The 15,606-nt window shown below is 40.7% G+C and overlaps 1 protein-coding gene across 2 annotated transcripts in view; it reads right to left on the bottom strand.

Moving 5' to 3' along the window:
• The window catches only part of ALMS1 (ALMS1 centrosome and basal body associated protein), a 247,530-nt gene that overhangs the window by 45,365 nt on the left and 186,559 nt on the right, over positions 1–15,606 (bottom strand). For both annotated transcript variants that reach the window (XM_032652290.1, XM_032652291.1), the window contains one exon: positions 630–1,792. In XM_032652290.1, coding sequence (XP_032508181.1) covers positions 630–1,792 — 1,163 coding nt within the window. The remainder of the gene's footprint in view (positions 1–629; positions 1,793–15,606) is intronic.

Raw genomic sequence — 15,606 nt, 5'->3', positions numbered from 1 at the left:
ACAAAATTCTTGCAACACTAATTTCTAGAAAACATAAAGCAAAATTTGTGGCTCATCTTTAGCAACCATATCCACAAGGTATCAATTTGCCTTCCCATCACTCTTAATTCTTCATGTATTTATTTTTTAAATCATGTTGTACCTCACCCCTCCCTGGCTTCAGTCTAATTTTCCATCATTCCAATTCTTCATTTACTTAAAAAACAATCATATCATATTACTTGTGTGTGTGTGTGTGTGTGTGTATGCTTAAAAGCACCTCAAAATTTCTTAAAGACAGGGAGGAATGAATAAACAAAAACCAACAGGCAAAAAAAACAGGCAATATTGTTCAGAATGGAGGTCATTCTAAACTTGAAGACTCCCTGTACCAAAGGTACAGACTTTGCAGATTTTGCAGCATTTAGCAGCAAAGCCTTTCATCCAAAGGGTAATTCGTAAATGAGTGTTGATGAAAAGAATGACAACTCAAACAGCACTGTACTACACTTTCTCACTCTTTTCCAGCTGGTAAGAAATGCTACAGTGAGGAAAGGGCAATTGGCTTTTTTTCACCTGTGTGCAAAGCTTAACTACAAAGTCCATGAAAAATGCAGTCATATTGCCAGATGGAATTTGCAGCCATGTACCTGGACGTGTTTCCTTCTGGTGTGCTCTGAAGTAAGTTGGGGATAACCTGTATTCAATGGTTTCTTGTTTTTCTTGCTCCGCTTCTCAAGGTATCTCCTCTGATGGTCGGTGATGCTGCTGTATAATTTAATTCGCCTGGGTGACAAACAAACTCTTTCATGACCAAAAGCATGGATCAGTCGGGCAGTATCAATGGTGGAAATAGAGCTGCTCCTCTCATGCAGAGTCACTTCCTTATCTGTTTGGGTCAATATATCTGATTCCACAGAAGTGGTGGTGGAAAGGATGCTGGTGGCAGTATCTGTGAGCAGCTCACTCTCCTCTGAGTGTCTAGAATCTGAAGAAGTGTTATTTATATAATGAAAACCTGGCTGTTTTCTCAAAATATATTTATCAAATTTAATCTGTTCAATTTTAATCTGATTGGACCTCCCAGCTTGATGAGTAGAAAGCACCTTGTTTTTTTTAAGATCGCCTGTGTTTTTATGGCATTTCTCCAGGCTTTTATACCGTTTCTTTTTCTGAAGCTTGTTTTTCTGCTGTTGCTGTCTACCACTCCATTCCTTAACATCTTGTTTCCCTTTGCTATCATCCTGTGTACTTTCTGAGGGCTGGAGAAAATGTGTGATGGGATGCTGAAGAAGTTTAGCCAAATGATCAAGTCGTTCCACCAAGGAAAGCTCCTTCTTGGCACTGAACTCAGGAGGTTTCTGTTGCCTCTGTCGCTCCTGATACCTGTTCCAGAGTTCATTTAAACTCACAGTGTGCTGAGCTGTTAACTCTGGGGTGGCCTTATGATCCCTTTTTAGGTCATTAACTTGTTTGTCATATTTTAGAAAATCTCTAGCCTGACTTTTAGTAGTATGCTTTACTTCTTTGTTTTCCAAGTTTACATTGATACTGAGGCTCTCTATTGTGGTATAATCTGACTTTGTCTTTGCCACATTTTGATAAGAGGAAGGAAGACAAGTGTGTTCTCTTTGTTTGTCTGGATGATGCTGAAAGGAATCTTTCCAAGAATGACTCATGAAAACTCTTCTTCCTAAGGATTCATGGCAAAAATCTTGATCACTTGGTAGGTGCACTGGATGATGAAAGTAAAACTTAGCTGACCTGAAGACAGAATGGGTGGTATTTTCAAATTCTGAATGACATCTGGACTCTGAAAAGGCAAAAAAAAAAAAAGATTTTGAAGGACTTTCAAAATATTTGCATTCCATTTAAAAATAGTATTCACATTTAATTCTTTAGATACAAAACAAAGACTGAAGGAAAGAATGGTCTATACAAAGATTAAGAAAATTCACTGCCTGGACAAAGGATTCATGCCTTGTGCCTAGTGGCCAGATTGGCATGGTAATAGTTTAAGAGACTCAGGATCAAAAGACCCAGATTCTGGGCTGGATTCTGCCACAGACTGGCTGTATGATCTCGAGGAGGGCATTTTGGTCCCTGGGATGTAACAGCAGCTGCTATGTATTACTGCTTGCTATGTGTGGGGTATTATGAATATGCTCTATATCTGTTTTTTTCCCCTCTTATAAAACTGAGAGAGAGGTATTAATCTCATTTTCAGCTAAGAAACCTGAGATTTTATTTTTATCATCAGTAATTAAATGGATGGAATTTTAAAAATTCCAACTCTTTACATGTTTTAGAGCCTTGAAAAATTCTTTTTTGTGAACCATCTTCACACCCCCTCAATTTTTTTTATTTTGGTAAAATACACCTAATATAAATTACCATCTTCCATCTTCACATTTTGACAGTCATTCTATATCAAAATAGGCATTTTAAGATGTAGAACATCTTAACAACTATAAGCCGTAATTGTAAACATTAATTCAGTTTCCATACACATTTTTAGAGTTCTAAGTCTAAAGAAACAGACATACACATGAAACAAAGTATCACTTGTAACTATGGGATCCATTCTTCCTTCTCTATAGATTATTGGTAATCAGAATTTTCACTAAATACTCTGGGAATCCTTAAGACAATTTCCCCAATATATAGTGGGATACATGGAATCTGCTTTTATATCTAAAGTATAAAAAGACTCTCAAACCTCCCAATGAACAAAAGTCCAGGACCAGGTGGCTTCACTGCTGAATTCTACCAAACATTTAAGGAAGAATTAATATGAAAGATTCTCAAACTCTTCCAATAAACAGAACAGAACACTTCCAAACTTACTTTATAAGGCCCACATTACCCTGCTACCCAGACGTTACCTAGATACCCAGTGTAGATACACTACAAGAAAATTACAAGCCAATATCCCTGATGAACATACATGCAAAAAAAAAACCAAACAAAACATTAGCACACCAAATTCAATAATATATTAAAAGGATTATACACTATGATCAAGTGGGATTTATTCCAGGGATGCAAGGACAGTTCAACATCTACAAATCAATGTGGTACATGACACTAACCAAATAAAGGATAAAAATCATATAATCAATAGATGTAGAAAAAGCATTTGAGAGAACTCAAAATCTATTCATGATAAAAACACTCAACAAAGTAGGTCTAGAGGAAACATAGCTCAACGACCATTTCTGACAAGACCATAGCTAACATACTCAATGGTGAAAAATGGAAAGCATTTCCTCTAAGATCAGGTACAAGACAAGGATATCCACTGGCATCACGTTTATTGAACACAGTATTGGAAGTCCTAGCCAGAGCAATTAGGCAAGAAAAAGAAACAAAAGGCACCAAATCAGAAGAGAAGCAAAATTCTCACTATGTGAAAATGGCATGATTTTATATATAGAAAACCCTAAAGACTCCACCAAAAAAAAACTGTTATAACTAATACATTCAGTAAAGTTGCAGTATACAAAATTATTTAACAGACAAAAATCTGTTGCATTTCTATATATTAATAATAAACTACCAGAAAAAGAAATTAAAACAATCCTATTCATAATTGCATCAAAAGAATAAAATACCTAGGAATAAGTTTAACCAAGGAGGTAAAAGACCTGTATACTGAAAACATTGATGAAAAAAGCTGAAAAAGACATGGAAAAATGGGAAAATATTCTGTGCTCACAGATTTGAAGAATTAATATTGTTAAAATGTCCACACTACTCAAAACAATCTACAGATTCAATGCAATCCCTATCAAAATTCCAATGGCATTTTCCACAAAAATAGAACAATCCTAAAATTTGTATGTAACCACAAAAGACTCCAAATAGCCAAAGCAATCTTAAAAAAGTAGAAGAAAACTGTAGGCATCACACTCCCTGATCTTAAACTATATTACAAAGCTACAGTAATCAAAATGGTATAGTACTGGCATAAAAACAGACATGTAGATCAATGGAACAGAATAGAGAGACCAGAAATAAACTCTCACATATAAGGCCAATTACCTTATGACAAAGGAGCCAAGAATATACAATGGGGAAAGGATAGTCTCTTCAATAAATGGTACTGGGAAAACTGGATAGCCACATGCAAAAGAATGAAACTGAACCATTATCTTACACCATACACAAATATCAATTCTAAATGGATTGAAGATTTAAATGTAAGATCTGAAACCATAAAATTCCTAGAAGAAAACATAGGCAGTTAAGAGCTTTGACAGTGGTGTTAGCAATAATTTTTTTAATTTGACACCAAAAGCAAAGACAACAAAAGCAAAAGTAAATAGTAGGAGTACATCCAACTGAAAGGCTTCTGCACAGCAAAAGAAGCCATCAGACTACTGAATGGAAAAAGATATTTGCAAATGATATATCTGACAAGGGGTTAACATCCAAAATACACAAAGACTTCAACTCAAATAAAACAAACAAACAAACAACCCAATTCAAAAATGGGCACAGGATCTTAATAGACATTTTTGTAAAGAAGACATACGAATGGCTAACAAATACAGGAAAAGATACTCAGCATCAATAATCATCAGAGAAATGCAAACCAAAACCACAATAAGATATCACGTCACACCTGTTAGAATGGCTATCATCAAAAAGACAAGAAATAGGAGTCGGCGGGAAGATGGCGGAAGAGTGAGACGTGGAGATCGCCTTCCTCCTCTCGGATACACCAGAAATACATCTACACGTGGAACAACTCCTACAGAACACCTACTGAAGGCTGGCAGAAGACCTCAGAGCTCCCAAAAGGCAAGAAACTCCCCACGTACCTGGGTAGGGCAAAAGAAAAAAGAAAAAACAGAGACAAAAGAATAAGGACGGCACCTGCACCAGTGGGAGGGAGCTGTGAAGGAGGAAAAGTTTCCACACACTAGGAAGCCCCTCCGCGGGCGGAGACTGCGGGAGGCGGAGGGGGGAGCTTCGGGACCGCGGAGTGGTGCACAGCGACGGGTGTGGAGGGCAAAGCGGAGAGATTCCTGCACAGACGATCGGTGCCGACCGGCACTCACCAACCCGAGAGGCTTGTCTGCTCACCCGCCGGCGCGGGCGGGGCTGCGAGCTGAGGCTCGGGTTTCGGTTTTGGACGGAGCGCAGGGAGAGGACTGGAATTGGCGGCTTGAGCATAGCCTGAAGGGGTTGGTGCGCCACGACTAGCCGGGAGGGAGTTCGTGGAAAAGCCTGCACCGGCCGAAGAGGCAAGAGACTTTTTCTTCCCTCTTTGTTTCCTGGTGCGCGAAGAGAGGGGTTTAAGAGCGCTGCTTAAAGGAACTCCAGAGACGGGCGCGAGCCGCGGCTAAAAGCGCGAACCCCAGAGACGGGCGCGAGCCGCGGCTGAGGGCGCGAGCCCCCGAGACGGGCGCGAGCCGCGGCGGGAAGCGCGAGCCCCAGAGACGGGCGCGAGCCGCGGCTGAAACCGCGGACCCCAGAGACGGGCGGGAGACGCTGGGGCTGCTGCTGCCGCCACCAGGGGGGCTGTGTGCGAGCGCAGGTCACTCTCCGCGCCCCTCTTCCGCGGAGCCTGTGCAGGCCGCCACTGCCGGGTTCCCGGAATCCAGGGACAACTTCCCCGGGAGTACGCACGGCGGGTCTCAGGCTGGTGCAGCGTCACGCCAGCCTCTGCCGCAGCGTCACGCCGCCTCTGCCGCCGCAGGCCCGCCCCGCACGCAGTGCCCCGCCTTCCCCCATCCCCTAACCCCCGGCCTGAGTGAGCCGGAGCTCCCGAATCAGCGGCTCCTTTAACCCCGTCCTGTCTGAGCAAAAAAACAGACGCCCTCCAGCGATCTGCGCGCAGGGGCAGGGCCGGGTACAAAGCTGAGCTCCTGTGAGCTGTGAGAGCAGGGAGGAGAGGGGGAGGTCTCTCCCAGCAGCCGCGAAGGCGGCGGATTGAAGCTCCACAATCAACTTGAAGTGCCCTGCATTGTGGAATACCTGAATAGACAGGGAGTGATCCCAAATTGAAGAGGGGGAATTTAGGAGCGAGATCTGTGATTTTTTTCCCTTTTCCTCTTTTTGTGAACGTGTGCGTGTATGCTTCTGTGTGAGATCTTGTCTGTATACTCTTGCTTCCACCATTTGTCCTAGGGCTCTATCCGTCCATGGTTTTTTTTTTTTTTTTTTTTTAAAAAAAAATTTTTTTTTTAATAATTAATTTTAATTGTAATAACTTTATTGAACTTTACCTTCGTTCTTTCTTTCTTTCTTTCCTTCCCTCCTTCCCTCCTTTAGACAGCGAATCACGCCAGGTTGAGGGGGTGGTCTCTGGGAGCAGGATTTATGATTTTTCCCCCTTTGCCTCTCTTTGTGAACGTGTATGTGTATGCTTCTGTGTAAGATTTTCTCTGTATAGCTTTGCTTCCACCATTTGTCCTAGGGCTCTATCCGTCCATGGTTTTTTTTAAAAAAAATTTTTTTTTTCTTAATAATTAATTTTAATTGTAATAACTTTATTGTACTTTACCTTCGTTCTTTCTTTCTTTCTTTCCTTCCTTCCTTCCCTCCTTTAGACAACAAATCACCCCAAATTGAGGAGGTGGTCTCTGGGAGCAGGATTTATGATTTTTCCCCCTTTGCCTCTCTTTGTGAACGTGTATGTGTATGCTTCTGTGTAAGATTTTCTCTGTATAGCTTTGCTTCCAACATTTGTCCTAGGGCTCTATCCGTCCATGGTTTTTTTTTTAAAAAAAAAATTTTTTTTTTCATAATAATTTTAATTGTAATAACTTTATTGAACTTTACCTTCGTTCTTTCTTTCTTTCTTTCCTTCCTTCCTTCCCTCCTTTAGACAGCGAATCACCCCAGGTTGAGGAGGTGGTCTCTGGGAGCAGGATTTATGATTTTTCCCCCTTTGCCTCTCTTTGTGAACGTGTATGTGTATGCTTCTGTGTAAGATTTTCTCTGTATAGCTTTGCTTCCAACATTTGTCCTAGGGCTCTATCCGTCCATGGTTTTTTTTTAAAAAAAAAAAAATTTTTTTTCTTAATAATTAATTTTAATTGTAATAACTTTATTGTACTTTACCTTCGTTCTTTCTTTCTTTCTTTCCTTCCTTCCTTCCCTCCTTTAGACAACTAATCACCCCAAATTGAGGAGGTGGTCTCTGGGAGCAGGATTTATGATTTTTCCCCCTTTGCCTCTCTTTGTGAACGTGTATGTGTATGCTTCTGTGTAAGATTTTCTCTGTATAGCTTTGCTTCCAACATTTGTCCTAGGGCTCTATCCGTCCATGGTTTTTTTTTAAAAAAAAAAATTTTTTTTCTTAATAATTAATTTTAATTGTAATAACTTTATTGTACTTTACCTTCGTTCTTTCTTTCTTTCCTTCCTTCCTTCCCTCCTTTAGACAGCGAATCACCCCAGGTTGAGGACGTGGTCTCTGGGAGCAGGATTTATGATTTTTCCCCCTTTGCCTCTCTTTGTGAACATGTATGTGTATGCTTCTGTGTAAGATTTTCTCTGTGTAGCTTTGTTTCCAACATTTGTCCTAGGGTTCTATCTGTTCTTTTTTTTTTTTTCTCTTTTTAAATATTTTTTAGTACAATAACTATATTATACTTTATTTTATTTTTACTGTATCTTCTTTCTTTCTGTCTTTTTTCCTTCTTTCCCTCCTTCCTTCCTCTCTCCCTCCCTCCTTTCTTTCCTTCTTTGCTTCTTTCTTCCTTCCTTCCTTTCCTCCTTTCCTCCTTTCCTTCTTTCTTTCCTCAAACTTCTACTAATTCTCTCTACATTTTCTCCTTCTTTCCCTCCTTCCTTCCTTCCTTCCCCCCTCCCTCCCTTTCTTTCCTTCTTTGCTTCTTTCTTCCTTCCTTCCTTTCCTCCTTTCCTTCTTTCTTTCCTCATACTTCTACTAATTCTCTCTACATTTTCTCCTTCTTTCCCTCCTACCTTCCTTCCTTCCTCCCTCCCTCCCTCCTTTCTTTCCTTATTTGCTTCTTTCTTCCTTCCTTCCTTTCCTCCTTTCCTTCTTTCTTTCCTCATACTTCTAATAATTCTCTCTACTTTTCCTCCCTTTTATTCTGAGCCGTGTGGATGAAAGGCTCTTGGTGCTCCAGCCCAGGAGGCAGGGCTCTGCCTCTGAGGTAGGAGAGCCAACTTCAGGACACTGATCAACAAGAGACCTCCCAGCTCCACATAATATTAAACGGTGGAAATCTCCCAGAGACCTCCATCTTAACACCAGCACCCAGCTTCACTCAACGACCAGCAAGCCACAGTGCTGGACAACCTATGCCAAACAACTAGCAAAACAGGAACACAACCCCACCCATTAGCAGAGAGGCTGCCGAAAATCATAACAAGGCCACAGACACCCCAAAACACACCACCAGACGTGAACCTGCCCACTAGAGAGACAAGATCCAGCCTCATCCAGCACAACACAGGCACTAGTCCCCTCCACCAGGAAGCCTACACAACCCTCTGAAACAACCTTAGCCACTGGAGACAGACATCAAAAACAACGGGAACTACGAACGTGCAGCCTGCAAAAAGGAGACCCCAATCACAGTAAGATAAGCAAAATGAGAAGACAGAAAAACACACAGCAGATGAAGGAGCAAGATAAAAACCCACCGGACCTAACAAATGAAGAGGAAAGAGGCAATCTACCTGAAAAAGAATTCAGAATAATGATAGTAAGGATGATCCGAAATCTTGGAAGTAGAATGGACAAAATGCAAGAAACAGTTAACAAGGACCTACAAGAACTAAAGATGAAACAAGCAACGATGAACAACGCAATAACTGAAATTAAAAGTACTCTAGATAGGATCAATAGCAGAATAACTGAGGCAGAAGAACGGATAAGTGACCTGGAAGATAAAGTAGTGGAAATAACTACTGCAGAGCAGAATAAAGAAAAAAGAATGAAAAGAACTGAGGACAGTCTCAGAGAGCTCTGGGACAACATTAAACGCACCAACATTCGAATTATAGGGGTTCCAGAAGAAGAAGAAAAAAAGAAAGGGACTGAGAAAATATTTGAAGAGATTATAGTTGAAAACTTCCCTAATATGGGAAAGGAAATAGTTAATCAAGTCCAGGAAGCACAGAGAGTCCCATACAGGATAAATACAAGGAGAAATACGCCAAGACACATATTAATCAAACTATCAAAAATTAAATACAAAGAAAGCATATTAAAAGCAGCAAGGGAAAAACAACTAATAACACACAAGGGAATCCCCATAAGGTTAACAGCTGATCTCTCAGCAGAAACCCTACAAGCCAGAAGGGAGTGGCAGGACATACTGAAAGTGATGAAGGAGAAAAACCTGCAACCAAGACTACTCTACCCAGCAAGGATCTCATTCAGATTTGATGGAGAAATTAAAACCTTTACAGACAAGCAAAAGCTGAGAGAGTTCAGCACCACCAAACCAGCTTTACAACAAATGCTAAAGGAACTTCTCTAGATAAGAAATGCAAAAGAAGGAAACGACCTATAATAACGAACCCAAAACAATATAGAAAATGGGAATAGGAACATACATATCGATAATTACCTTAAATGTAAATGGACTAAATGCTCCCACCAAAAGACACAGATTGGCTGAATGGATACAAAAACAAGACCCTTATATATGCTGTCTACAAGAGACCCACCTCAGACCTAGAGACACATACAGACTGAAAGTAAGGGGATGGAAAAAGATATTCCATGCAAATGGAAACCAAAAGAAAGCTGGAGTAGCAATTCTCATATCAGACAAAATAGACTTTAAAATAAGGACTATTAAAAGGGATAAAGGACACTACATAATGATCAAGGGATCGATCCAAGAAGAAGATATAACAATTGTAAATATTTATGCACCCAACATAGGAGTACCTCAATACGTAAGGCAAATACTAACAGCCATAAAAGGGGAAATTGACAGTAACACATTCATAGTAGGGGACTTTAACACCCCACTTTCACCCATGGACAGATCATCCAAAATGAAAATAAATAAGGAAACACAAGCTTTAAATGATACATTAAACAAGATGGACTTAATTGATATTTATAGGACACTCCATCCAAAAACAACAGAATACACATTTTTCTCAAGTGCTCATGGAACATTCTCCAGGATAGATCATATCTTGGGTCACAAATCAAGCCTTGGTAAATTTAAGAAAATTGAAATTGTATCAAGTATCTTTTCTGACCACAACGCCATGAGACTAGATATCAATTACAGGAAAAGATCTGTAAAATATACAAACACATGGAGGCTAAACAATACACTACTTAATAATGAAGTGATCACTGAAGAAATCAAAGAGGAAATAAAAAAATACCTAGAAACAAATGACAATGGAGACACAACGACCCAAAACCTATGGGATGCAGCAAAAGCAGTTCTAAGGGGGAAGTTTATAGCAATACAAGCTCACCTTAAGAAGCAGGAAACATCTCGAATAAACAACCTAACCTTGCACCTCAAACAATTAGAGAAAGAAGAACAAAAAAGCCCCAAAGCTAGCAGAAGGAAAGAAATCATAAAAATCAGATCAGAAATAAATGAAAAAGAAATGAAGGAAACGATAGCAAAGATCAATAAAACTGAAAGCTGGTTCTTTGAGAAGATAAACAAAATAGATAAACCACTAGCCAGACTCATCAAGAAAAAAAGGGAGAAGACTCAAATCAATAGAATTAGAAATGAGAAAGGAGAAATAACAACTGACACTGCAGAAATAAAAAAAATCATGAGAGATTACTACAAGCAACTCTATGCCAATAAAATGGACAATCTGGAAGAAATGGACAAATTCTTAGAAATGCACAACCTGCCAAGACTGAATCAGGAAGAAATAGAAAATATGAACAGACCAATCACAAGCACTGAAATTGAAACTGTGATTAAAAACCTTCCAACAAACAAAAGCCCAGGACCAGATGGCTTCACAGGTGAATTCTATCAAACGTTTAGAGAAGAGCTAACACCTATCCTTCTCGAACTCTTCCAAAATATAGCAGAGGGAGGAACACTCCCAAATTCCTTCTACGAGGCCACCATCACCTTGATACCAAAACCAGACAAGGATGTCACAAAGAAAGAAAACTACAGGCCAATATCACTGATGAACATAGATGCAAAAATCCTCAACAAAATACTAGCAAACAGAATCCAACAGCACATTAAAAGGATCATACACCATGATCAAGTGGGGTTTATTCCAGGAATGCAAGGATTCTTCAATATACGCAAATCTATCAATGTGATAAACCATATTAACAAATTGAAGGAGAAAAACCATATGATCATCTCAATAGATGCAGAGAAAGCTTTCGACAAAATTCAACACCCATTTATGATAAAAACCCTCCAGAAAGTAGGCATAGAGGGAACTTTCCTCAACATAATAAAGGCCATATATGACAAGCCCACAGCAAACATCATCCTCAATGGTGAAAAACTGAAAGCATTTCCACTAAGATCAGGAACAAGACAAGGTTGCCCACTCTCACCACTCTTATTCAACATAGTTTTGGAAGTTTTAGCCACAGCAATCAGAGAAGAAAAGGAAATAAAAGGAATCCACATCGGAAAAGAAGAAGTAAAGCTGTCACTGTTTGCAGATGACATGATACTATACATAGAGAATCCTAAAGATGCTACCAGAAAACTACTAGAGCTAATCAATGAATTTGGTAAAGTAGCAGGATACAAAATTAATGCACAGAAATCTCTGGCATTCCCATATACTAATGATGAAAAATCTGAAAGTGAAATCAAGAAAACACTCCCATTTACCATTGCAACAAAAAGAATAAAATATCTAGGAATAAACCTACCTAAGGATACGAAAGACCTGTATGCAGAAAATTATAAGACACTGATGAAAGAAATTAAAGATGATACAAATAGATGGAGAGATATACCATGTTCTTGGATGGGAAGAATCAACATTGTGAAAATGACTCTACTACCCAAAGCAATCTACAGATTCAATGCAATCCCTATCAAACTACCACTGGCATTTTTCACAGAACTAGAACAAAAAATTTCACAATTTGTATGGAAACACAAAAGACCCCGAATAGCCAAAGCAATCTTGAGAACGAAAAAAGGAGCTGGAGGAATCAGGCTCCCTGACTTCAGACTATACTACAAAGCAACAGTAATCAAGACAGTATGGTACTGGCACAAAAACAGAAAGATAGATCAGTGGAACAGGATAGAAAGCCCAGAGATAAACCCACGCACATATGGACACCTTATCTTTGATAAAGGAGGCAGGAATGTACAGTGGAGAAAGGACAGCCTCTTCAATAAATGGTGCTGGGAAAACTGGACAGGTACATGTAAAAGTATGAGATTAGATCACTCCCTAACACCATACACAAAAATAAGCTCAAAATGGATTAAAGACCTAAATGTAAGGCCAGAAACTATCAAACTCTTAGAGGAAAACATAGGAAGAACACTCTATGACATAAATCACAGCAAGATCCTTTCTGACCCACCTCCTAGAGTAATGGAAATAAAAACAAAAATAAACAAATGGGACCTAATGAAACTTCAAAGCTTTTGCACAGCAAAGGAAACCATAATCAAGACCAAAAGACAACCCTCAGAATGGGAGAAAACATTTGCAAATGAAGCAACTGACAAAGGATTAATCTCCAAAATTTACAAGCAGCTCATGCAGCTCAATAACAAAAAAACAACCCCATCCAAAAATGGGCAGAAGACCTAAACAGACATTTCTCCAAAGAAGATATACAGAATGCCAACAAACACATGAAAGAATGCTCAACATCATTAATCATTAGAGAAATGCAAATCAAAACTACAATGAGATATCATCTCACACCAGTCAGAATGGCCATCATCAAAAAATCTAGAAACAATAAATGCTGGAGAGGGTGTGGAGAAAAGGGGACACTCTTGCACTGCTGGTGGGAATGTGAATTGGTTCAGCCACTATGGAGAACAGTATGGAGGTTCCTTAAAAAACTACAAATAGAATTACCATACAACCCAGCAATCCCACTACTGGGCATATACCCTGAGAAAACCAAAATTCAAAAAGAGTCATGTACCAAAATGTTCATTGCAGCTCTATTTACAATAGCCCGGAGATGGAAAGAACCTAAGCGCCCATCATCGGACGAATGGATAAAGAAGATGTGGCACATATACACAATGGAATATTACTCAGCCTTAAAAAGAAATGAAATTGAGTTATTTGTAATGAGATGGATAGACCTAGAGTCTGTCATACAGAGTGAAGTAAGTCAGAAAGACAAAGACAAATACCGTATGCTAACACATATATATGGAATTTAAGGGGAAAAAATGTCATGAAGAACCTAGGGATAAGACAGGAATAGAGGCGCAGACCTACTGGAGAACGGACTTGAGGATATGGGGAGGGGGAAGGGTGAGTTTTGACAGGGCGAGAGAGAGTCATGGACATATACACACTAACAAACGTAGTAAGGTAGATAGCTGGGGGGAAGCAGCCGCAAGGCACAGGGATATTAGCTCGGGGCTTTGGGACAGCCTGGAGGGGTGGGAGGGGGAGAGTGGGAGGGAGGGAGACGCAAGAGGGAAGACACATGGGAGCACATGTATATGTATAGCTGATTCACTTTGTTATAAATCAGAAACTAACACACTATTGTAAAGCAATTATACCCCAATAAAGATGTTAAAAAAAAAAAAAAAAGACAAGAAATAACAAGCATTAGTGAGGATATGGAGCTAAAGGTTCCTTTTTCTGTGCACTGTTAGTGAGAATGTAATTGGTGTTGCTGCTATGGAAATCAGTATGGAGGTTACCCAAAGAGTTAAAAATGGAACTACCATATGATCCAGCAATTCTGCTTCTGGGTCTATACACAAAACAATTGAAAGCTTGGTCTTGGAGAGATATTCGTATATGTGTGTTCACTGCAGCACTATTTAAAATAGCCAAGACATGGAAACAACCTAAGTGTCCACTGATGGATGAACAGATAAAGAAAATGTGGTATGGGGGGTGGGAGGAATTGGGAGATTGGGACTGACATATATACACTATTGATTCTATGTATAAAATAGATAACTAATGAGAACCTACTGTATATAGCACAGGGAATTCTACTCAATGCTCTGTGGTGACCTAAATGGGATGGAAATCCATAAAAGAGGGGATATATATATATGTATAGCTGATTCACTTTGCTGTACAGTAGAAACTAGCACAACACTGTAAAGCAACTATACTCCAATAAAAATTAAAACAGAACAAACAAAAAGAAACTGTGGTATAGAGGAAAGTGGTCAAGATGGCAGAGTAAAAAGACTTTGAGCTCACCTCCTCTCACAAGCACACCAAAATCACAACTATCTGCAGAACAACCATTAAAAAAAAACATACACACACAAAAAACTGGAACCCACCAGAAAAGATCTCCTACACCAAAGGAAATAAAGAAGGAACCACAACAAAACTGGTAGTAGGGACAGACTCACGATATAATCAAATCCCATAACCCCTATGTAGGTAACCTGAAAACTGGAGAGTAAATATATTACAGAGGTTCTCCCAGGCTGGGGGTCTGGCACTGTTGAGATGAGCCCACAGAGCATTTGGCTTTGAAGGCCAGAAGGCTTAATTGCAGGAACCCCACAGGACCCCATGGGGTAAATAGAGATATCGCTCTTAAAGGGTGCACATGAAATCTCATATACCCTGGGACACAGGGCCAAAGAAGTAATTTGATAGGAGCCTGGGCCAGACCTACCTGCTGGTCTTGGAGAGTCTCTTGGAGCGTCAGGGATTGGGGGAGGGGGGCTGAGGCTCACCCTGGGGACACAGACACTGGTGGCAGACATATTGGGGAATACTGTTGTTGGTGGATGACATATTGGCTCATTAGCTCCAAAACCTGGCCCCACCCAACAGCCTGCAGGCAACAGTGCTGGGACGCCTCAGGCCAAAGAACTAACTGGGTCAGGACACAGCTCCACCCATTAGCAGACAGGCTGCCTAAAGACTAAAAAGCTCACAGCTGCCTTTGGACTCACCCCTAGACATGGCCCAGCCAAGCCCCAGCACCACCCACCAGTAGAAAGGCACAGGACTCTCCCACCAGGAAGCCAGGCCAAGCCTCTAGCCCAGTCTCATTCACCAGGATACAGGCACCAAAAGCAAGAAAACTATGATTCTGCAGTGCAGGCCAGAGCCTACCCTGGGACCAGCTGGGCCTTGGACTGGCCCACTAGCAGGCCAAAGAAACCTTCAGGACACTCCAGACCCTGTACCCAACTGTGTCAGGAACCGACACCACCCCCACAACAACCTGAAACGAGCTCTGGGATCCCAGGGCCCTGCAGCTGGACTCCAGGAGCCAGCTCTGCCTGCCAGTAGACCAGCACTAACCCCAGGATCTGGCTTCAACTACCAGTGGGTAGGCAACAACCCTAGGGTCTTCAGGACCCTGACTCCATCCACCAGTGAGCCAGCATTAGCCCCGGGGCCCCTAGGATTCTGCAACCAGCCACACTGTGACCAGGCCCTGCTAAACAGCAGCCAGCAGCATCCACACAAGGCAGGACCTAGCAACCAACCAGACTAGGGGCCTACCAG

This window comes from Phocoena sinus, chromosome 13 (genome assembly GCF_008692025.1).
Source record: "Phocoena sinus isolate mPhoSin1 chromosome 13, mPhoSin1.pri, whole genome shotgun sequence".
In the NCBI taxonomy this organism is placed as follows: domain Eukaryota; kingdom Metazoa; phylum Chordata; class Mammalia; order Artiodactyla; family Phocoenidae; genus Phocoena; species Phocoena sinus.
This window is presented reverse-complemented; position numbering and strand designations above follow the sequence as displayed.